This window comes from Podarcis bocagei (genome assembly GCF_964188305.1).
Source record: "Podarcis bocagei genome assembly, chromosome: 8".
Lineage (NCBI taxonomy): Eukaryota > Metazoa > Chordata > Lepidosauria > Squamata > Lacertidae > Podarcis > Podarcis bocagei.
In genome coordinates, this window is record NC_138133.1 from 69,270,734 (window position 1) to 69,290,568 (window position 19,835).

Below are 19,835 nucleotides of genomic sequence, written 5' to 3' on the forward strand. Positions count from 1 at the left end.
TAAGCCAAATACGGTATATACTACCCAATGCCAGTTACAGATTGGAGGTAGGGCTTGAGAAGGCAGCCTCTCTTTTCCAAATCTTACAACCGTGAAGCATAGAAAATTGCACTTCTATTTAAGTAACACCAAAAATTCTCATGTGTTTAAGAGCCAAAGGTTCCCAGGGAAGTCCCTCAGTCTGATACAAATAATGGGAGAAACTTACTGTCCATCTCCTCATTTGTGACAAAAACATGCCTCATATTATATGTCAAAAGGGTTATACCGTAGCAAATAAACTCATCTTTCCATCCTTCCCTATCAATGGGTAGATTACTTGCAGCTTAGTGCACTCGCTTGAAAAATAAGGTGGGGTGGGGGAGGACTACTCACACTGCTGGTACTTCCATATGGGTCTCAAATATCATAACCGGTGCATTAAAAGAATCCATTGCCTCTCTAGGATTTGCCTGGTATATTTGATCCAAGTTCTTTTTTGCCCACTGTGTCAGCCAGGCAGTCTCATTTCATCTGTATTCAGGACATTCTCTGGAAGCATTATGGATTCCTCCAGATTGGATGCTGCTATATTCATTTCTAACTGCATTAACATAATAAAGCCATAAGAATAAAACCTCATTAAAAAGTCAAAACAACCATGTTCTAATAACCTATTTATTAGAGTTAGGAACGCTACAGATATTTGTGTCTGCAATACATACTTCAAAACATCCAGTGTGCAGAACTGATCCAGAGACAGTACATAGATTGCATGGTTATTATGGTCTAAAACAGTACAGAAAATATACATGCACACAGTTGGATTATACACATTTATGAAGAGCGTCTAATCATGCTTAAAATACAATTAAAGCTTATTACAGAAGCATAAAAAGAGAATCTGTAGTGAAACAATACTGATGACTACATCAAATTAACTGCTGAGAAGTTACTTTGTACCCCAGTATTGGAGCCTTCCCAATTTGTTGTATATTATCTAAAAATTATCCAGTGGTTTTTCCATGAAAGAATTAAATGCAAGCTGAATTTTCTCTTCAAACTCAATGGAGTCTTTAAAAGCAATTAACTGTGGCTGGATCATTTTCAGATCAGGTACAGTACACCAAGAAGATTCCAAAACTGGCATGCATGTGCAGAGCGCTTACCATTTATGCTACCTTTAACTGAAGAATCCTTCAAGAAAACATTTAGAGCCTATACATTGCCAGGGGGCGGGGGGGGGGGACCACTGTCTTCAGACTTCTGCCAGAGAAAACAACAACACAGAGAATGCACTTATCCCTGAATATACTCACCAAGTATTTCTTTCCATTTCTGAGTTTTAAAATGTTTATTTTATGTTCACTCATGTGGATTTACATGGATTGTAGCTTACCAAGCAGAGAAATGAGCCATTATTCTCCCTCTTATAATTGTGTGTGTAAGAGCACACACCCCGTTCTGTTTAGTAGAAAACTGTTGCCAAATTGCCTTTAAAATATGTGCACTACTTACTAAATAGTTACACAATTTTCCTAAGAGTGTATTAATGAAATCTCATATAAATTAGTAAATGGACCTCAAAACTGTAGTACTGAGACAGCTTCCAGGTGATCCCATATATTAAAATGTTTAAACACTTGAGTGTCTCTCTGTTGTGTTAGCTCTCTATTATGTTAGCAGAGAAGGCATCCCATTAGCTTTTAAGTGCTATCTGAAAAAACAAAGTACTATAAACCTTTTCACATTCCTGCCTTCTAATGGAACTTCAATGAGATAAATATTACTTTCTAGCTCCTAACAAGAATGTAACAGACTAACATCTCACACACAAATATGCTTCGAATTATACAGCAAATGAATGCCATATTAAAAATTATTTGTGTGCTTTTGAGAGAAAAAATGGCTTCCCCAACAGGGGGAAAAAACCGCACTCAACATATTTAAAGTCAGAAGATGTTTTCATCCACAACCAACAAAACAAGTTAATGTCATTAATATTAATATTGTGCACTCTAAATAAACTAGCTGATTGCCTTGAACCAATAAACAGAAAGACAACATTTCAAATAGAATGTAAGGAAATGATGTTATGAAGTGAACCTACTTTACAAAAAAGCACCCTTAGATGAAAGAAGTGCCCTTGCAGTATTATGCTATGCATATTTCTGGTGGAAAGTTAACACTATTAAGTACCCACAAGGATAGATGTGGTCCAATAAAATAGTGATGACTTGCTCCGATATCCATCATCCTATCCAATTTGTCATGCTGTTCAGGGGCATTTAATACCTTTGTATGTTATCAGTAGAGACTGCTAGTAAGGACATTTTACTCAAAGCCAAGCCTCATTAAGAGGTAGCTTAAGGCAGCCTTCGGTAACCTTTAATGCATCCACACCATACATTTAAAGCACACTTACACCACCATCACAGTCACTGGCTCCCCCAAAGAATCATGGGAACTATAATTTGTCTCCCTCAGAGCTACAATTTCCAGCACCTTTAACCCAGTTCCCAGGGTTCTATAGGGGAAGCCATGTGCCTTCAGCGCATAGTGTGAATGGTACCCTGGTGCCCTCAAGCTGCTTTGGACATCAATGCCCATCAGCCTCAGCCAGCACTGATGTGGAGGGTGCCAAGCTGGTGAAAGCTGATTTAGGATTACCTTTAGTCGAAATGAATGCATCCTTGCTCAAAAGGAGTTCTCTACTAAGGAACATATGTATATATGTCAAGGACAACAATACATGCAGCCGCTGCCACCTGCACCAAAGAAAACAGACTGAGAAGATAAAAAGAATGGAAAGGGCACTCTCTGTCTGTGTCGCCTCTAATGCAGGAGTTCGGGCTGGTTTTCTACAAAAGGAAGAACTCCACTGACATAGTATGCAATCCCCAGAGAGAGCAAAGCAATGACCACCAACAAAAGCAGCACCCTCCAGACGCCAAGGTCCTCCACAAATTCTTGCCAGGTGGTTCGGAAGCTGGAGAGGACTCCCTCACCTTGCTGCAGGTTGGGGTTGAGAAGCGAGTGGCTTTCCATTGCGCTATAAAAGGAGCACAGGTGAATTAAGGTTAATGCATCAAGCGAAAACTCCAAACCACAGAACATTAATATTGACTTAACTGTGCAAGCAACATGCCAAGGGCTTACTGAGCTAAGATTGGGTTTTGGATGTGGAAAGCCCAGATTAAAATGACCAGGCTGCTTCACACTTTGGTTGGCTGCGTTTGCCAAAACTACAAGAGTGTTACAGTGGTATTTCCCACCAAAAAACCCACACCGAGTGAATTCTGTTTATGGTTTAACCAAAAGTGCATAACCACCGTTTTTACAAAATATATGCTATTACACAATACACTGCACAAGGAGCCTTGGTCTCTGACACAGACCTGCTGCATGTTAAAAGGAGACATCTTTTATATTCCCTTCACAGATGCAGCCCTGTACCAAATGTCGTAAACACTGGTTGTGTGAAGAGACTCTCAGCAATTAAACTGAGGGACATCACTGCAAGAGAAAGAAGTGAATGTAACAGGACCAATGAGGAGGGGTGAAAAAAACTGGGGGTGGGAATAATGTACAAGTGGAGAGAATGGGAGTAGATTTTTCAAGAGATGGGCAACGAAGCATGCGATGGTGTGGGAAGGAAAACATATAAAAGAAAAAGCTTTCTCCACTTAGATGCTCTAGGTCTACACATTCTGCCTAAAATGTGGAGTCTGAGTCACAATGCCTGCACAGCAAATGCCTGTACTTAATTTGAGGAAAGCTGAGTTATGGAACTCCTTGTCACAAGGAAAATGATGTGGCAAAGAAATTTCCAAAGATAGATTAGATGGCAGTAAAATCATTATGAATAATCGCCAGCTGAGTATGACAAACTCTGCCTCCATGTGCCACCATTTTGTGAAGAGTGGGCCCCAGTAATCTTTGGTCATCTCAAGTGGATGGGGGCGGGGGAGGAGTTTGAGAGGCCATTGCAACCTCATCACATTCAGTGACCTGATTTCTGAGTGGCTGGGATCACCACTAAAGATGGTCCCAAGGAACAGCAGGGGAGGAGGAATAGTGGTTGCAATCAGCCATAAAAGATACACAAAAAAGGTATTAATTACACCTCCTGAATTTTAAAGAAAGTTGAATGAGAATATTTGGCTATCCACTGGCCAGAAGGTGGGAAGGTGCTTGCCAAGTAACTGGGTAGAGTGTGGGTTTTTCTTTACACTTCTGAAAGGAAAAAGGTTAGAAACTAAAAATTTGGTAAAGGGTCATAGAGTGAGGGGGATAGGCCTGCTCCTGTCACTATGCAGTCTACACAACTGCTCCATGGCAGAACACATGTGCAGGATCTCAGGGAGAGGAGAAACAGACAGAAAGCACCTGATATTTGTAATACAATTCCCTACTTTTGTTTTTAAACATTTACTTCCCTGGAAAGAACCTTGGTGTGTTTGCTACTGCAGAATCCAAGCCATTTCACCCTTGTTATCAACTCCTCTAACACACAACAGGAATGCTTACTAATTAAGACTCAACCTGTTAATCTACAACCACTATAGAGGTTAAATAAAGGTATGGTGCATTTTAAGTGGAAAGATCACATGGCTACTGAAAACAAACTAGGCCTCTTTCTTTGAAAACAGAAAAAGGCTCACCGAGAAACCACCTGTGTTATTTTCCATTACCACCAAATTAAACTCCTGGCGCTAAAATGGTAGAAAGTGCTGGAATACCAGCTATTTTGGAAGGACTTGGGAAGTGACGTGAATCCCAGATGTTGTTTCTGCTGCTAAGAAAAGCAGGCTGCATTTTTGTTAGATGTTGCTACCAACACAGTGGTTGGCCGTTAGTTACGGGTCTGGCTAAGGCTAAGTACACAAGGAGAACGCATCCTCAGAGTTAAAATGCCTCCAATAAGACTCCACACTAGAGGAAAAGGGTGAGAGTAGTTGGGAATCCAAGCTTCAACTGTTCCAAGCTTCTGAACATATCAATATTCCAGCTGCTTCACTCTAAATATGAAGCACATACATTTCCAAGGCAGATAGTATTTTCAAACCCCCCCCCCCCGGCAGCTGGGATGGTGGAAGTGCTTAAAACAGAAGGGATGGTGGAAGTGAGAGCTCCCTTGCCTACCACAGAAAGGCTATGGAAAGTGTGTAGCACCAGTCAGACAACTGCAACCTGCAGCAGGTGCCTGAGGCTTCCTGTGTTTACACAAGCATATCTCCCCTTCCAGTAACACAGCGTTCATTGAAAGACACACAATGGACACACTGAAAGCAGGTCTGTCACACAGAACACAAAACGACCCTCAGAGACTTTCTACTGCTGAAGCCACTCACTACAGGCTGGTTTGGGCATGACTGAATGCTCCTCCGTACAAAAATCACCATCTGCCCGTGGTTTTCCAATGTGTCAGAAAGAAAGTTAAGCTAGAACCTTTCTCCCTGACATCTAGTTTTCTATGTCTAGGGTTTTTGCTTTTTGGTATGGAGGAGAAGTCAGATCACGTGAGCCTCCTCTGGCGATCCGAGATGGTACAGGCTCATTGAGAACTAACCATATGTGATTTTGGCTGACTACCAAAGTTCATGAGTCACATAAGACACAGGCAGTCCAGCTTTCGAAGAACCTGAAAGATCAACTTGGAAACTAAAGCCCAAACATAAAGTAAAGGTTCTATGGAAACGCTTACAATAAGCCCTGACCTTTTTGAATACGCAGAACAAGCTCCAAACATGAGAACTCATTCAGCTATGCTGAACCAGTAAACAATACTGATTTGGTTTTTATTGCAATACCTTTCACTCTCAGCAGTCTGCATTGTTTCCAGCTTCGAGTGAGTTCCTCTGTTGAATCCTTTCACTTCTTGCTCCTCCAAAGATTCTAGCAACCGGATCACATCTTTATTTACACCTCTTCGTTTTGCCAGAACAAGAGGTGTAGCACCTTGGTGATTGCTATATTAAGCATAGAGAGAAAGAGCTCACAGAACTGTTTCTACTTGAAACATGGATAGATGCAATAAAACTGTTGCCACATTTGCAAAGCTAAGTATGGTTTCAAATTAGATGAGGAACCGCGTGTTGAGATTCCTGCATTGCAAGAGGTTTGACTAGATGACCCCTGGGATCTCTTCCAATGCTACAATTCTATGACTTCTATAGCACAATTTTTAGGGACATTCCTTGCATTATGAGGGAGATGTGTAATATTTCAGAACCATTTACCATGCGATTCCATCCAATAACACAAAGGTGCAGCATGGCAGTCATCTGGATGATGCAGCATCAACACTATCTCTCCACTTTAGACAGGTGAAACAGGTGGAAAGCAATTTCCCAATGTTATAACTGCCATATGAAAGCAATTTTTAGAGGTGTAAGCATGCAAGGATAAAGCATTTCAAGTGGCCTTCAAGTAGCCCATTACTGCAGTGTTTTTATTACTACCTGAGTTTTTTTTCTAAACGAGCACCAATGTAGACAAGATAAATAGCTCCTTAATTTTATCATTCATTAAAAACTCTTTTGAATTTAATACTGACAATGGATGGAGAAAAGGGGAAATGAAAGCAACTTTTCCTAAACAACTGTTAAGAGATTGTTTGGGATTGCAAGATCCAGGTTTATTTTATTTTATTTTAAGTCTGCATAATTGCATTTGATCACATTTTTCTCTGCCCATTATCTTTCCTCTTGCATTTTTGTTGTCCAGTTGTGACAGACTCTGGGGTTGCGGCACTCATCTCACTTTATTGGCCGAGGGAGCCAGCGTACAGCTTCCGGGTCATGTGGCCAGCATGACTAAGCTGCTTCTGGCGAACCAGAGCAGCACACAGAAACGCCGTTTACCTTACCGCCGGAGCGGTATCTACTTGCACTTGGATGTGCTTTTGAACTACTAGGTTGGCAGGAGCAGGGACCGAGCAGTGGGAGCTCACCCCGTCACGGGGATCTGAACCGCCAGCCTTCTGATCGGCAAGTCCTAGGCTCTGTGGTTTAACCCACAGCGCCACCCACGTCCCTCACGTCAGTACCATATCTTGCACCAATTCTTTTTCAGAGCTTCCTGTTGCATTATCAGAGGATCTATCCCAAAGTTAATTATGATGATTTCTGTTGAATTCATGCAAAGTACAGGTGAACTTACTAAGATTGCGCTGTCTCTAGATCTCTTAGCCAAATACAAGTCAATAAGATAAAATGTCAAAATATAGCTCAAAAAAATAAAAACAACAGACTTAAGCCTGACTGCAGTTTTCCGACAATAAGGATATGTGAGCAGATAGTTCAAACAAGAAACCATTCTGGGACAATTGTTAAATGTGTTTATTTATTCAGTACATTAAGTGCTTCTGTCCGGGCACTGGCATTGACAGATGCTGGGAGCCTGGCAGAGCAAATATGCAGTATTTCAGAGAAAAGACTGAATCACAAGCTCTGGGAGCAGGTAAGGTGAATGCTGGAATAGCAATGAAAAAGATCTGGGGAACACTTTTTTCTTTACACTGAAACCAGCAAGTCGTGAAATGAGGCCAATTATTTTGAGATGACTCCATCTCCACATTAAGGATCTGTATCAGAATACCAACACCACCTATGACCATAGACGTTATTCCTTTGTCAGGTGCACAAGTGCTCATCTGACAGTATCGCATGGAAGGCACTGGAAATAATCTCTGCCTGATACTGCTTCCATAGTGCCACCACAACATGCAGTACAGATAGTCCTTTTACCTTCTATGTAGGGGGCTTATGACAGTGGCAACAACCATCAAGAAGAGGCAGTGTACTGAGGAAACCATCCTCATAACCAGCGTTCAAAATTCACCAGGTGCCAGGCATGTTTTGTTACTGGCGCTAGTCCAATTGTGACTACATGGAGATATCTGGGTGCCAGGTTGGCAAATGACATCTCCATCAAGCCAGTTGACTCATGCACAGCAAAAGCTGCATGATCTATGTTTCTGCACTGCCATGCAAATCATGGACCCCTTGCTGGGCATCTTAGTCCTCCATCATCACATCAGATAAAGTAAGGGCAGGGCTGGGTACACATATATTTGACTTAGCTGCAGCCTTTCCACAGGGCCAGCCAAATGAAACTCACAAACCAGAGTTTATAAACCTCTGCCTTAGGCCATAGTTAATACCCATTTCCATTTCCACCATGTGTGTTTCTCCTTCTTGCATACTGGGACAAGTGAATTGTTGTAAGAGTCAATAGTCAAGCAATGTAGTTGAGATCATAGAATTGTAGTCTTGGAAGGGACCCAGAGCGTCATCTAGTCTAACCCCCTTGTGAATAGACATTCTGTTGTGTCGACTGTAACCTGGGTTTAGGGTGCCATTTGGTGCCTAGCTTATATATCTAACACCGCTATATATCTGTGTTATAGATCTAACACAGAGTTTCTAACACTGCTCATAATGTGGGAGAATCACAGTTCCTTGTGCTACACAGTCATTGGGGAGGAAAAGCAGATCCATTATAAGCTATAATAATGGATGGACCTGAAGACCTTTCCAGCTTCTCCTGTGTCAGCTCTGAAACAGCTTTTGTTTTTTGTGCACCTCATTAGCCCAGAACTATGCTGAATTTCTACTCCGGCAAGGCTGCAGAATAAACTGACATGTCTGAAATCCCACGTATGTTCCTTTGTGTGGCCCAATCTGCCTATTACAGTAGATTATCAAGCAACAAGTATTTTTTTTTTAATTCAAGACACAGGGTTCCAGCATACTTACCAAATATCTATTTTGAGCCCGTTGGACACGAGGAATTGAATGGTATCCACATGCCCACACAGGTGAAGGGCTGTGTTACCTTGATAATCAGTGGCCAGCAGATCAGCACCAAATTTATGCAACAACTGACAGATGTCTACGTTTCCTCTGGCCGCTGCTAGGTGGAGGCCTGTTCGGCCACGGCTGTCGCGAATGTTTGGGTCAAAGCCACTCTCCAAGAGCCTCTTGGAATAGTTAAAATCTCCATCAATGCAAGCCTGCAGCAGAGGCACATTTGTCTGTGAAGAATCGTTTACAAACACATAGGACATGTCTGTTTCTGGGAAATGCAGCAAGCCTGTAGTTGAAAATGAAATGAAATGAAACCAACGGTGAGACTATGCTGGTGAAAACAATGCTAACACTTCAAGCAAGCAATTATTTTCCTGAATGAGAAAAACTGTCACATGGAAGTCAGATCCAAACTACTGTACTGTATACATATAGTGCAGGATTCAACTTATATGTCACCTCAGCGGAAGCCCTGAATAAGGATTTCTGCTTATGCAACAAAGTCCATCCCCACTCCCCTCAAAACTGGCTCTTGGGGGGAATTGGGAGAACCCCCCGGCAAGCTGCAGTGCTTATGCAGACAGAACGTTCAGAATAGCACAACATTGAATTTCATCCATAGTGCTTCATATTTCACTCTGAACAGAGAACACTTTTACTCCTTTTCCTCCCCTACAAGGATTAGTAACTCTCTCACTTCTGAGGGTTGGTTCAGGTCACTATGATGAATGTCAGACAGTTGGTAAATCCTTACTAAGAAGAGATCTCCCTGACCTCTGCAGCTTAATTTCAGAATATAAAGGGTGATCAGGAGGGAAGGAAAGATCCCCCGCAAAGAGGCTTGCCCAGCTCCCATATTATGCCCCTTCTGGCAACTTTTTATTTTCCCAGGCATTTTAATTTTAAAATTTGTTGCTGCTTTTCAATCTGCCATAGCTTGGGTATTGCGGATTTTACCTATTTCAGTTTTTGTGGTAACTTTTATTCTGTTTTTGCTTCATGTTTTAATATTTTACTGTTCACTTCCCAGAGATCATTGATGACTGGGTGATATACAAATATTGCTAATGATTATAAATTTGAAAAGCCTAGTTTTCTCCAACTGAAGAAGGGTACATGGATATACATTATGCAGTCTTCAGATAAGAGACAGTGATGCAGATGAGACATTCTTATACGGGCTATAAATAAAACCTCTCTTAATGCGATTTCATTTCTCATTTATCCGTTCCTTATTTACATTTGAACTTCAGCACATAAGCAGCGGTGGTGTGTTTTAGCTTAAAATACCATCCTCCCTGAATACATCAGCCCCCTCAGACTTACTTTAAATGGTACCATCTCTACTGTACATTTCATTTACACAAAGATTTCATTCAACTCATGTGCATCAAATGCCCAATGTAGAGACAGAGAAACAAAAGCAAACCATTAAAGATGTATGCTATGCAACCTCCATTCCTTTTCCAAGGGAGTTCTACAATTGTACAGTCTGTTGTTGTAACCTACCCTGGAACCTTATAACAAAGGACAGGTACAGAATCTCATAAATGAATAGAAATCTGTTGGAATTCATGGAAGTTATGTAACAATAGTGTTTGGTGGACCACATCCATGGCCACCAAGTATCCTGAACTGGGTATCAGTAAAGGAAAAGCAGTAAAACACAACCCAAAGTGGAAAATACAGGTTGAAGCTGTGGAAATGTGAGAGGTAATTACACAACCAGAATAAGAATCAAGTGAACAACTGAATCTGTTTAATGTGTTAATTCCACTGCTAATGTGTTGTTCTACTATCTAAGTATTTTTCTTGAGGCTTAAAAATTGGATTATGGAAAGGGAAATATGGATTTGGATACTCAAGACTCAGTATTTTCCAAACAGAATCCCAGTATATTTTACACAGTAATTCTGAATAAATATTTGGATCATTCTGACTGTACCAAAGACTCTGATCCTAAGCACTCTTGTATGAAACCAAGTTCCTTTGAAATTAACTGGGCTTATTTCTTCTAAGCAAATATAGTGAAGAGTTGGTGTTTGTTTTTTAATATTCTATAAATTGGATCTTCCCACCCCTTGCTCTTTTATGCTTACTTTTCAAGCTTACAATGGCAACAATCTTTTTTTCCTTTTTAAAAATAGCTGTTTCACAAACATTGGGATTTTAGCAGTTATTCCACATAGTTATGATGCCCCAATCTAGTCTTATGGCTAGACTTCAACAACTGCAGTGTGGCACTGCCCTCTGGCGACCATGTTGAGTGACAACAAGTTTCCACCCAATTTGGAAGCTGCAGAGATGGGAGTTGACCTGGCAGCTTTGTGGCAATTCTATTTCCACAATTCTATTCTATTTCTGGGAGAAAAGCTGGCCATGCTCCCCACGCCCCAGGTCAAGCCAGCAAGCCCACCACCCTTTCCTGCTATAGGGACTTCTTGGCAGCGTCCTGAGCATCACCACTCAGTGCACTCCTGCCTCTGTATCACACAGGAGAGAGGGGCAAGGTGAGGTGGGCAGGCTCTACAGCTGTTGCCCAGCAGAGGAGCTGTGAGTCTTGCTACCAAGCAGCGGCTGAAGCCCTCACACATCTGTCTCTGCAGTGGTACCTCGGGTTACATACGCTTCAGGTTACAGACTCTTGTAACCCAGAAATCGTACCTCGGGTTAAGAACTTTGCTTCAGTTACAGGTAGGTAGCCGTGTTGGTCTGCCATAGTCAAAATAAAAAAATTCCTTCCAGTAGCACCTTAAAGACCAACTAAGTTAGTTCTTGGTATGAGCTTTCGTGTGCATGTATCTGAAGAAGTGTGCATGCACACGAAAGCTTATACCAAGAACTAACTTAGTTGGTCTTTAAGGTGCTACTGGAAGGAATTTTTTTATTTTAACTTTGCTTCAGGATGAGAACAGAAATCGTGCTTTGGTGGCGCAGCAGGAGCAGGAGGGCCCATTAGCTAAAGTGGTGCTTCAGGTTAAGAACAGTTTCAGGTTAAGAACGGACCTCCGGAACGAATTAAGTACTTAACCTGAGGTACCACTGTATTTCCTAAATGATAAGGGGGGGGGGGTGCATTCAGAGAAACACAGTCAAGCAGCAGCTGAAGCCTACATTCTCCCTGCTTGTTTCTAAGAAAACAGGCTCTGAGCAAGGCCAGTCAAAAGCTGCAGACTCCTGCTTATGATCCTTAACTGAACCTGAAAAATGGGGTCTACTTTCAACTTTTCAACACACATATCCAGGTTCTTGCTTTTCTATCAGGACCAACCAGGTGTAAAGGAGGTTGGCACAGCTTATCAGGCAGGGAGATAAGAAATACTTCACCATCTAAAATTCCTTCTTCTATACAAAGCTGTTTTTAAAACAAACAAACAAACAAAAACAGCTGCCACCCCCTTGGAGGTTCTGACCCACTGACTGAAGATCAATGTCCTGCAACAGCAGAAAGTTAAATTCTCTATACAATAAAACCAGCTTGGCAATGGAAAGCCTGAATTTAATACAGAGTGATGGTAGTTGAAATTGTTCCAACTGACTGTGTTTCCAGCATCATGTTGCTTTGCATTTTATACCTGGATAAATTACAAAAAGCGTTTATCCAAACCCTTCTAGATAGTTATGGCTTACTACAAATACAGAAAACAAACCCTGAAATGAAAGACGTGAAAAGTACAGTTCTAAAGGATGCTATTACTGCATAATTTGTGATAAACTTCTTTGAGGGATTTCCCCCAAATCAAGCAGTGTATAAATTTTATGAAATAAATAAATGTCAAATGAACATATTTATTCTGTAAGTGCTATTCATCTATAGAAATGGTTTGTGGTCTATTCAGCCTCCTTTGAAAACAAAACAGTTTTCACGAAAGGGACTAGACAGAATTCGTAAGAGATCACCAGTGCCTTCTAGAGTAGCAGCTGCTTCCATTATATCTGGAAGAACAAAAACTAAGCACATAAAGCTGCTTTCATTTCCAGTCTGTGATGTTGGGCTCACCCATGCTGTCATTTAATGTGGATGGTAAGCTTCCTGTACTTTCACAGATTCTCCATTGTCCAGATGACATTCTCCTCCAAATTATCGCCTTCCCACACTTTCCGCTTCCTCAATCCAGATTTTCTCATACCAGGGATACTCTGAAAAGTAGAAGGTATAAGAACATCTGGAGGGGGGAGGAAGTCTGGGAAGGGAGTGTTTTAGAGGAGAATGTCATGCTAGCAACGGAGAATTAATGGAGGTACAGAAAGCTTACTATCCACTTTAAACTACAGTATGACTGAGCCCACTGTTAAGAACTCTAATGAGCTACACAACTGGGGGTGCTCATTCAAAGCCAGTCAGGCTTTCTGGCCTAATTCCCAGCCAAAATCTGAAGAAGCCCAAATCTGGCTCCATCACATCTTTGCAAAACAACTGTCCTAATTTCTAGATGCTTACAGGCTCACCCTGCTGAAGATGAACTTTTCTCCCTTCAGAGCTCAGTCTCAAGTTTGTCGCAAACTAGAATTACAGATTGAGATACTGAAGTGATCAAGTAGTAAAGATAGTATCTTAAATACTCACTTATTAAGAAAGTATCAAGTCTCGTCTTCAGTAGGTATGTGGTCTACTCACAAGGTTGTTAACATTCGTTCTAATCACATATTTTGTGGTCCAGTACAAACCTGTAATAGAACAGAAGAGTCTTACCAAGCAGAGCTCAGTATTCCTCAGCAAGTTTTAAACTGAGGACAATACACATAGAAATGTAGTGTTATTTTACATTTCTCCAAGCGCAGAATTTCTAGCAAAATATAATCTACTAATCAGAGATACATTTTATACTAATCTAAACAACATATTAGCACAAATATGAGTGTTCTGAGAGAGGAAATCAAGGCCATTGCACTCCTCCCAAATTCCTGCACTGCTACAAGTGAAGACATGGTTTGGTTTAGCATATTGTCTGAACCCAGGCTTGTCTCTAGACACTCTCTACAAAGCGCTGAAGTCCCTCACTAGACAAATGAGTGTGGAAAAGGGTTTAACAATGGTAGGGAGTCTGAAATCCATTGCTTTCCAAGTAAGGCACTAACGTGTGTGTGTGTGTGTATAGGATGACACACCAAACTGCCTCTATATAGATCTCATGTTGAATAAATATACGCTGTTTACTCATGTAATTATTCTGCTTCTGAAAACAGTGAGTTTAGTAATCTGCACATGTGCTGAGCTCAGACTGAGTGCTTACTTTAATGAGGACTTGAAGCTGCTTATGTCTATATTTTATTTTAGTGGTATCTACATTATATTCTCCTCATCCAGGTGGCAACGTACACTCCACCCTGCACAAAATTTGAATTTTCCTGTTCCATAGATAATCTGATAAGGGAAGAAAATCCAATATAAAATTGCATGTTACTCTGTGTGGAAGCACAATGTGTGGATTATTTTTTTTTTAAGTAATGTTAAATTCTCGAGAATAATCTTTTGGAGACTATTCTCGATTAATGAGATTAGAGAATTTTCATTTAAAATAGGAGAATATTCATTTTAATGCATTCTAAGGTGAGGGCACCAGTAATTGTCATGTTAAGGTTTGGTATAAAGAAACTCAGTAGTTAAATCACATTTTATTCTTCCATTAGAACATGTACATGTTATAGGACAAGTCAAAAAATACAATTGGCATGTTAAGGTTTAATACAAGTACATTCAATAATAGGCTATCTTGTGTTCTGATAGCTCTAACACTTAATAACTGTTTTGGTGACTAAAACACAGCTTGAGAAACAAAACTATATGCATACATATAAAAAAGAAACCATTTGAGCGCCGCAACCCCAGAGTCATCCACGACTGGACCTAATGGTCAGGGGTCCCTTTACCTTTACCTAACATTAAATATGTTATCATTTTTTGATAATATATTTCAATATGTCAATCTCTGGTAAATGGCGCCTTGTACCATTGAATGCCACTGAAAAAACCAGTTACTGGCACTAAATAAAAATATAGAAACGTCAACTGTTTAAATAAAGGCCACCTCACATGCTGTTACACATAATTGTATAGGCCCCTAGGTACTTAAGTGTACAAAGCATTAAAGCTACTTTCTGTAAAAAAGAAAAATCACACTGTATGGCCAAGGGTACAGAATTGCTAAGAATAAGGTCACACCAAAATAGAAAAAAGGCTATTACGTATAGTTGAAATACATATGAATTCAAATGTTCATCAAATTAAATAAATAGCATTTTTAAAACTAAAAAAAAAAAGTTTTCTGTAGCTCACATTGCAGAACTGCCAATGGTGAATGACACAATGCCCAGTAATGTAACTGGATCAAAAAAAAAATCATTATTCATTACTTACACTGGCAATATCACAGCTTGACTTATTATTTACTAGATCTTTTAAATGTGGGTTGTAAAACTGCTTCTTACATTAGAATTTACAGTTTGTGGAGAATATTCTCCAGACAATTTTCTAGCAGAGAATATTCTTGAGAAAATTCTCATTCTCGAGAATACTCTCTGGAGAATATTCTCACCTCACATCACTAGGTTTTTTTAGACGTGACATTTGGCTGAGTACCATCTATTGCCACAAACCCCTACTTTCATTTTGTTTACATCAGTCCAAAGGAAAGGATGCAGTCTGCCCTTTTCCCACCAGTTGTTGCTGAAAGCACATTTACTGTCTTTTTTTTTAACAACCATCTTCATTTGTGCAGACTTGCTCTTGCACAAAATAAGATATATTAAATATATAATTTGCCTTTTCAAAGGCGACAGTAATGGAAAAGGAGATGAAAGAAAGAGAAAGTGACCCTGAAGTATTACCAACTTGAATAAAATATTGGGGGGGGGGGCAGGGCTGCCCTGAATAATCAATCACATGACACACCATTTGAATGGCAATGCCCTTCAACTTTGTGGGGAGGGGGGCGTTAACCCCCTCAAATATTTTACTGCAGTGAGGGGTGGGGTGGGCGAAGGGACCTCGGCCCCACAAGTTGGCACCTAGGCCTGCATAGCAAGGGGGTCAGACTAGAAGACCCTCGTGGTCCCTTCCAACTCGACCATTGTGATAAGCAAAACAACATTCTGTGATAAGCCTCAGGGTTTTTTTTACAGCTGCAAGGCGAATTTATCCCTGCTTCTCCCGTAGAAGCTAAACAAGCTAAAGCTTAGGGGCCCACTCTCTTGGGCCCCCCCAATTTTTTAAAAAACAAAACAAAACTGGATGTACATTTCCAAAATATAAGATAAAAAACAAATAAAATAAAACCTACATCATAGCTGTCAACATTTCCCTTTTTAAAGGGAAATTCCCTTATTCTGAATAGGATTCCTCGCAAGAAAAGGGAAAAGTTGACAGCTATGACCTACATAAAGCAACAGTGTTTTGTGTTGCGTAGTTTTCCCAGTAGTGATGTATGGAAGTGAGAGATGGACCATAAAGAAGGCTGATCGCCGAAGAATTGATGCTTTTGAATTATGGTGCTGGAGGAGACTCTTGAGAGTCCCATGGACTGCAAGAAGATCAAACTTATCCATTCTGAAGGAAATCAGCCCTGAGTGCTCACTGGAAGGACAGATTGTGAAGCTGAAGCTCCAATACTTTGGCCACCTCATGAGAAGAGAAGACTCCCTGGAAAAGACCCTGATGTTGGGAAAGATGGAGGGCACAAGGAGAAGGGGGCGACAGAGGACGAGATGGTTGGACAGTGTTCTCAAAGCTACCAGAATGAGTTTGACCAAACTGCGGGAGGCAGTGGAAGACAGATGTGCCTGGCGTGCTCTGGTCCTTGGGGTCACGAAGAGTCGGACACGACTAAACAACAACAAAAGGCTCCTATGATGTAAATAATGAGCCCCGCCTGCTAGCCTTTTGTTATGTACAAATGGCTTTAGAAACCTATTAGGTCCATAAATGACCATATAGCATATATTCAACACAAAAAAACAGTGACAATTTGTTGTTGACAAAGGACAGCTGGACATATAAAAGGCCTCATTACCTTCAGCAGCTCAGGGCCTCATCAAACCTAAATCCGGCCCTTCACCTGTTTAATTCCCGCGCGTCGCTGCAAACTTTAAAAGGGGGCGGGGCCAGTGTTGGGCCACGCCCCGAGCCCGCCACCTGTAGTGATGACACGGGACACCCCATCCCCACAATACCTCCTTCCGCAGCGGCGGCTCCGCTTGCGCCCCCCCACCCAAGCTGGAGCCCCTCAGCAATTCTGTGGCAATTCTTCCCCGCCTTCCCCTCACGGCCACCGACGCTCAAGGGCCGGGCAACAAAGCACCGCTTCCTTCCTTCGCCCCCGGCTGCGGCCCACCGCGAAGGCCGGCGCTGCCTCACCCCAGCCCCGGCTCCTTCGCCCCTACCTCGCTCTCGACGGGCGTCGTCAGCTGCAGCAGCCGCCTCCGCCCAACCGCCAGAAACCAGGCCCCAGTTGCGACAAAGAGGTAGAGACGCCCTCGCGAAAGGGAGCCCGACCTCGCCTCTCTCTTCCGGTTCCCGGTTGCAGTTCACGGAACTCTCCTCTCGGGAGGGGAGGCAAGCGCTTTGGGATCAAATGCTGGCGCTGGAAGGAAGGAAAAAGCCTTTCTGATGCAATGCTTTGAAGAAGAGGAACAGAACTGTAGAGTTGGAAAGGACCTCGAGGGTCATCTAGCCTGACCCCCCCTTTGCAAGGCAGGAATCTCAGCTAAAGCATCCGCGCTTGGTGGCCATCCAATCTCTGCTTAAAAACCTCCACCGTCTTCCATTGTCGGAACAGGAGAAAACAAGCTTTTCCTGTGACGGTTCTTTCTATATAGGGCAGGCACACCCTCAAACTCGGCCATGTTTTGGGACTACAACTCCCATCATCCCTAGCTAACAGGACCAGTGGTCAGGGATGATGGGAATTGTAGTCTGAAAGCATCTGGAGAGACGAATTTGGGGGATACCTGATATTGGGAGATGGCTATCATATCTCCTCTCCGTCTCTTCTTTTCCAGGCTAAACATATACTGCTTCTTCAGGCACTCATAAGGCTTGCTTTCCAGACCCTTTATCATCTTGCTCTCTCTCCTCTGCACATGTTCCGGCCATAGCTGTCTTTTCCCTTTTCTTGCGAGGAATCCTATTCGGAATAAGGGAATTCCCCTTTAAAAAGGGGGAAGTTGACAGCTATGGTTCTGGCTTGTCAATATTCTTAAATTGTGGTGCCCAGAACTGGACACATATTCCCGGTGGGGTCTGACCAAGGCAGAATGGGTTGCTCGCTTCCACCACGTTAATTTGCCAATTTGATGAGAATAAACCCCCAATGGCTTCTGGAGTTTATTTTACATATGGAGTTAAAGAAACACACACACATTTCTGGGGTGTGTTTTAAGGGAAGCGTAGTTGGTTTCTTGGGGATTAAAGTCTGTCCAGCTGCCATGGGGTTTGTTACTGGAACATTTTATTTCTGTACGCAGAATGGTTTTAAATTAACCCGGAAAAAGGAGTGCTGTCGTATCTGTCCAATTCCCCTGCTCTGCCCTATGTTTGTGTCAGATACACACACTCAGAGAGAGGCAGCAGGCATGCTTAATAAAAAATAAAAAATCAACAAAACGAGCATCTTTAACCAGCCTGCCTTATTCTGGGTACCACATTGGTTTCTGTGTACTGTATTCCCAATGACTCTCACTCTGCAGGTTACGTGGATTTTTGGAGCGTCGATTGCGGACCATTGCTATGCATGCAAAAGCAGCTGAGACTATAGCCGCTTTGGGTTTTCAGCGCTGCCTGACTCGGGGAGCGAAATGACGTGGAGCAGAGATTATAGAGCGTCGGGCAAAGCGAGATCGGTCCAGCAGCGCCCCTCGCGGGCTGGCTGATGTAGAAACGTTATGCATCAGAAGAACACTCCCCCCCCCCCGTCTAGTGAGCGGCAAGATTAGCTCGGTGATAGATAACATGCTTCACAGGTACAGCCATACCTCGGGTTACAGACGCTTCAGGTTGCGTTTTTTCGGGTTAAAGGTAAAGGGACACTGACCATTAGGTCTAGTCGTGACCAACTCTGGGGTTGCGGCGCTCATCTCGCTTTATTGGCCAAGGGAGCCGGCATACAGCTTCCGGGTCATGTGGCCAGCATGACTAAGCCGCTTCTGGCGAGCCAGAGCAGTGAACGGAAACGCCGTTGACCTTCCCGCCAGAGCGGTACCTATTTATCTACTTGCACTTTGACGTGCTTTCGAACTGCTAGGTTGGCAGGAGCAGGGACAGAGCAACAGGAGCTCACCCCATCGTGGGGATTCGAACCACTGACCTTCTGATCAGCAAGTCCTAGGCTCTGTGGTTTAACCCACAGCACCACCCGCATTTCTCTTTTTCGGGTTATGAACCGCCAAAACCCATAAGTACCGGCACGGGTTACTTCCGGGTTTCGGCGGCCGCACATGCACAGAAGCGCTAAATCGCACTTTGTGCATGCGCAGAAGTGCCAAATCGCAACCCACGCGTGCAGGCGTGCCGCTGTGGGTTGTGAACATGAATCCTGCACGGATCACGTTCGCAACCCGAGCGTCCACTGTATTGCAGGTTCGATCTCCAGGTAGGATTGCAAAAGGAGTGTTTGCCAGTGTAGATGGATCAGTGTCTGACTCCATACATCTTCTAGCACTTCCCAAAGGATGTTTCACCTGCCCCTAGCATCCACAACGGTTGTCTAACACAAGACCATGTTGCCTCAGCAGGGGCCAATACAATTTCAAAAATTGGATAGAATCATATAATTTTAGAGTTGGAAGGGACCCAGAGTGTCACCCAGCCCAGCCTCCAGCAATGCAGGAATATGCAGCTGCTCCATACAGGAATCAAAGCTGCAATCTTGGCATTATCAGCACCACACTAACAAACTGAGCCATTCAGGCCATGTGCTGAGATGCCTCCGTTGCAGGGGATTGGACTAGATGCCTTTGGGTCCTATTCAACTCCACAATTCTATGAGTCTATGATTAGCCCAAACTCAGGCAACTATTGAGCAGTGGAGGGACAAATGATGATCTAAT

At 42.5% G+C, this 19,835-nt stretch overlaps 1 protein-coding gene and 1 long non-coding RNA gene across 5 annotated transcripts; one reads left to right on the top strand and one right to left on the bottom strand.

The window, feature by feature from the left end:
- Positions 1–643: 643 nt before the first annotated feature.
- ANKRD46 (ankyrin repeat domain 46) lies at positions 644–17,561 on the bottom strand. Of its 4 annotated transcripts, none has more exons than XM_081205161.1 (6): positions 17,172–17,561; positions 13,360–13,460; positions 12,793–12,932; positions 8,742–9,078; positions 5,793–5,951; positions 644–3,031 (listed from the first exon to the last, which is right to left on the bottom strand). In XM_081205161.1, exons 3-6 carry the CDS (start codon positions 12,860–12,862, stop codon positions 2,815–2,817), a joined length of 783 nt encoding a protein of 260 aa, XP_081061287.1. In that variant the 5' UTR covers positions 12,863–12,932; positions 13,360–13,460; positions 17,172–17,561; the 3' UTR covers positions 644–2,814. The 4 variants fall into 4 exon arrangements, with proteins under 4 accessions (XP_081061287.1, XP_081061288.1, XP_081061289.1 ...); XM_081205162.1 differs by lacking the exon at positions 17,172–17,561 and adding an exon at positions 16,802–16,926; XM_081205163.1 differs by lacking the exon at positions 12,793–12,932 and having other exon boundaries at positions 17,172–17,558.
- Positions 13,468–15,054, top strand: LOC308593232. Its single transcript, XR_014010874.1, has 2 exons — positions 13,468–14,372; positions 14,474–15,054. It is a non-coding gene; the product is annotated as an uncharacterized lncRNA (long non-coding RNA).
- Positions 17,562–19,835: the final 2,274 nt, after the last annotated feature.

Coding starts and splice junctions, on each gene's coding strand:
- ANKRD46 (XM_081205161.1), bottom strand. CDS start 12,862: ATGTCATCTGGACAATGGAGAATCTGTGAAAGTACAGGAAGCTTACCA. Junction 5,952..8,741: donor GGGCTCAAAATAGATATTTG/GTAAGTATGCTG, acceptor TGCTTAATATAG/CAATCACCAAGGTGCTACAC. Junction 3,032..5,792: donor CAGACTGCTGAGAGTGAAAG/GTATTGCAATAA, acceptor CTCCTTTTATAG/CGCAATGGAAAGCCACTCGC.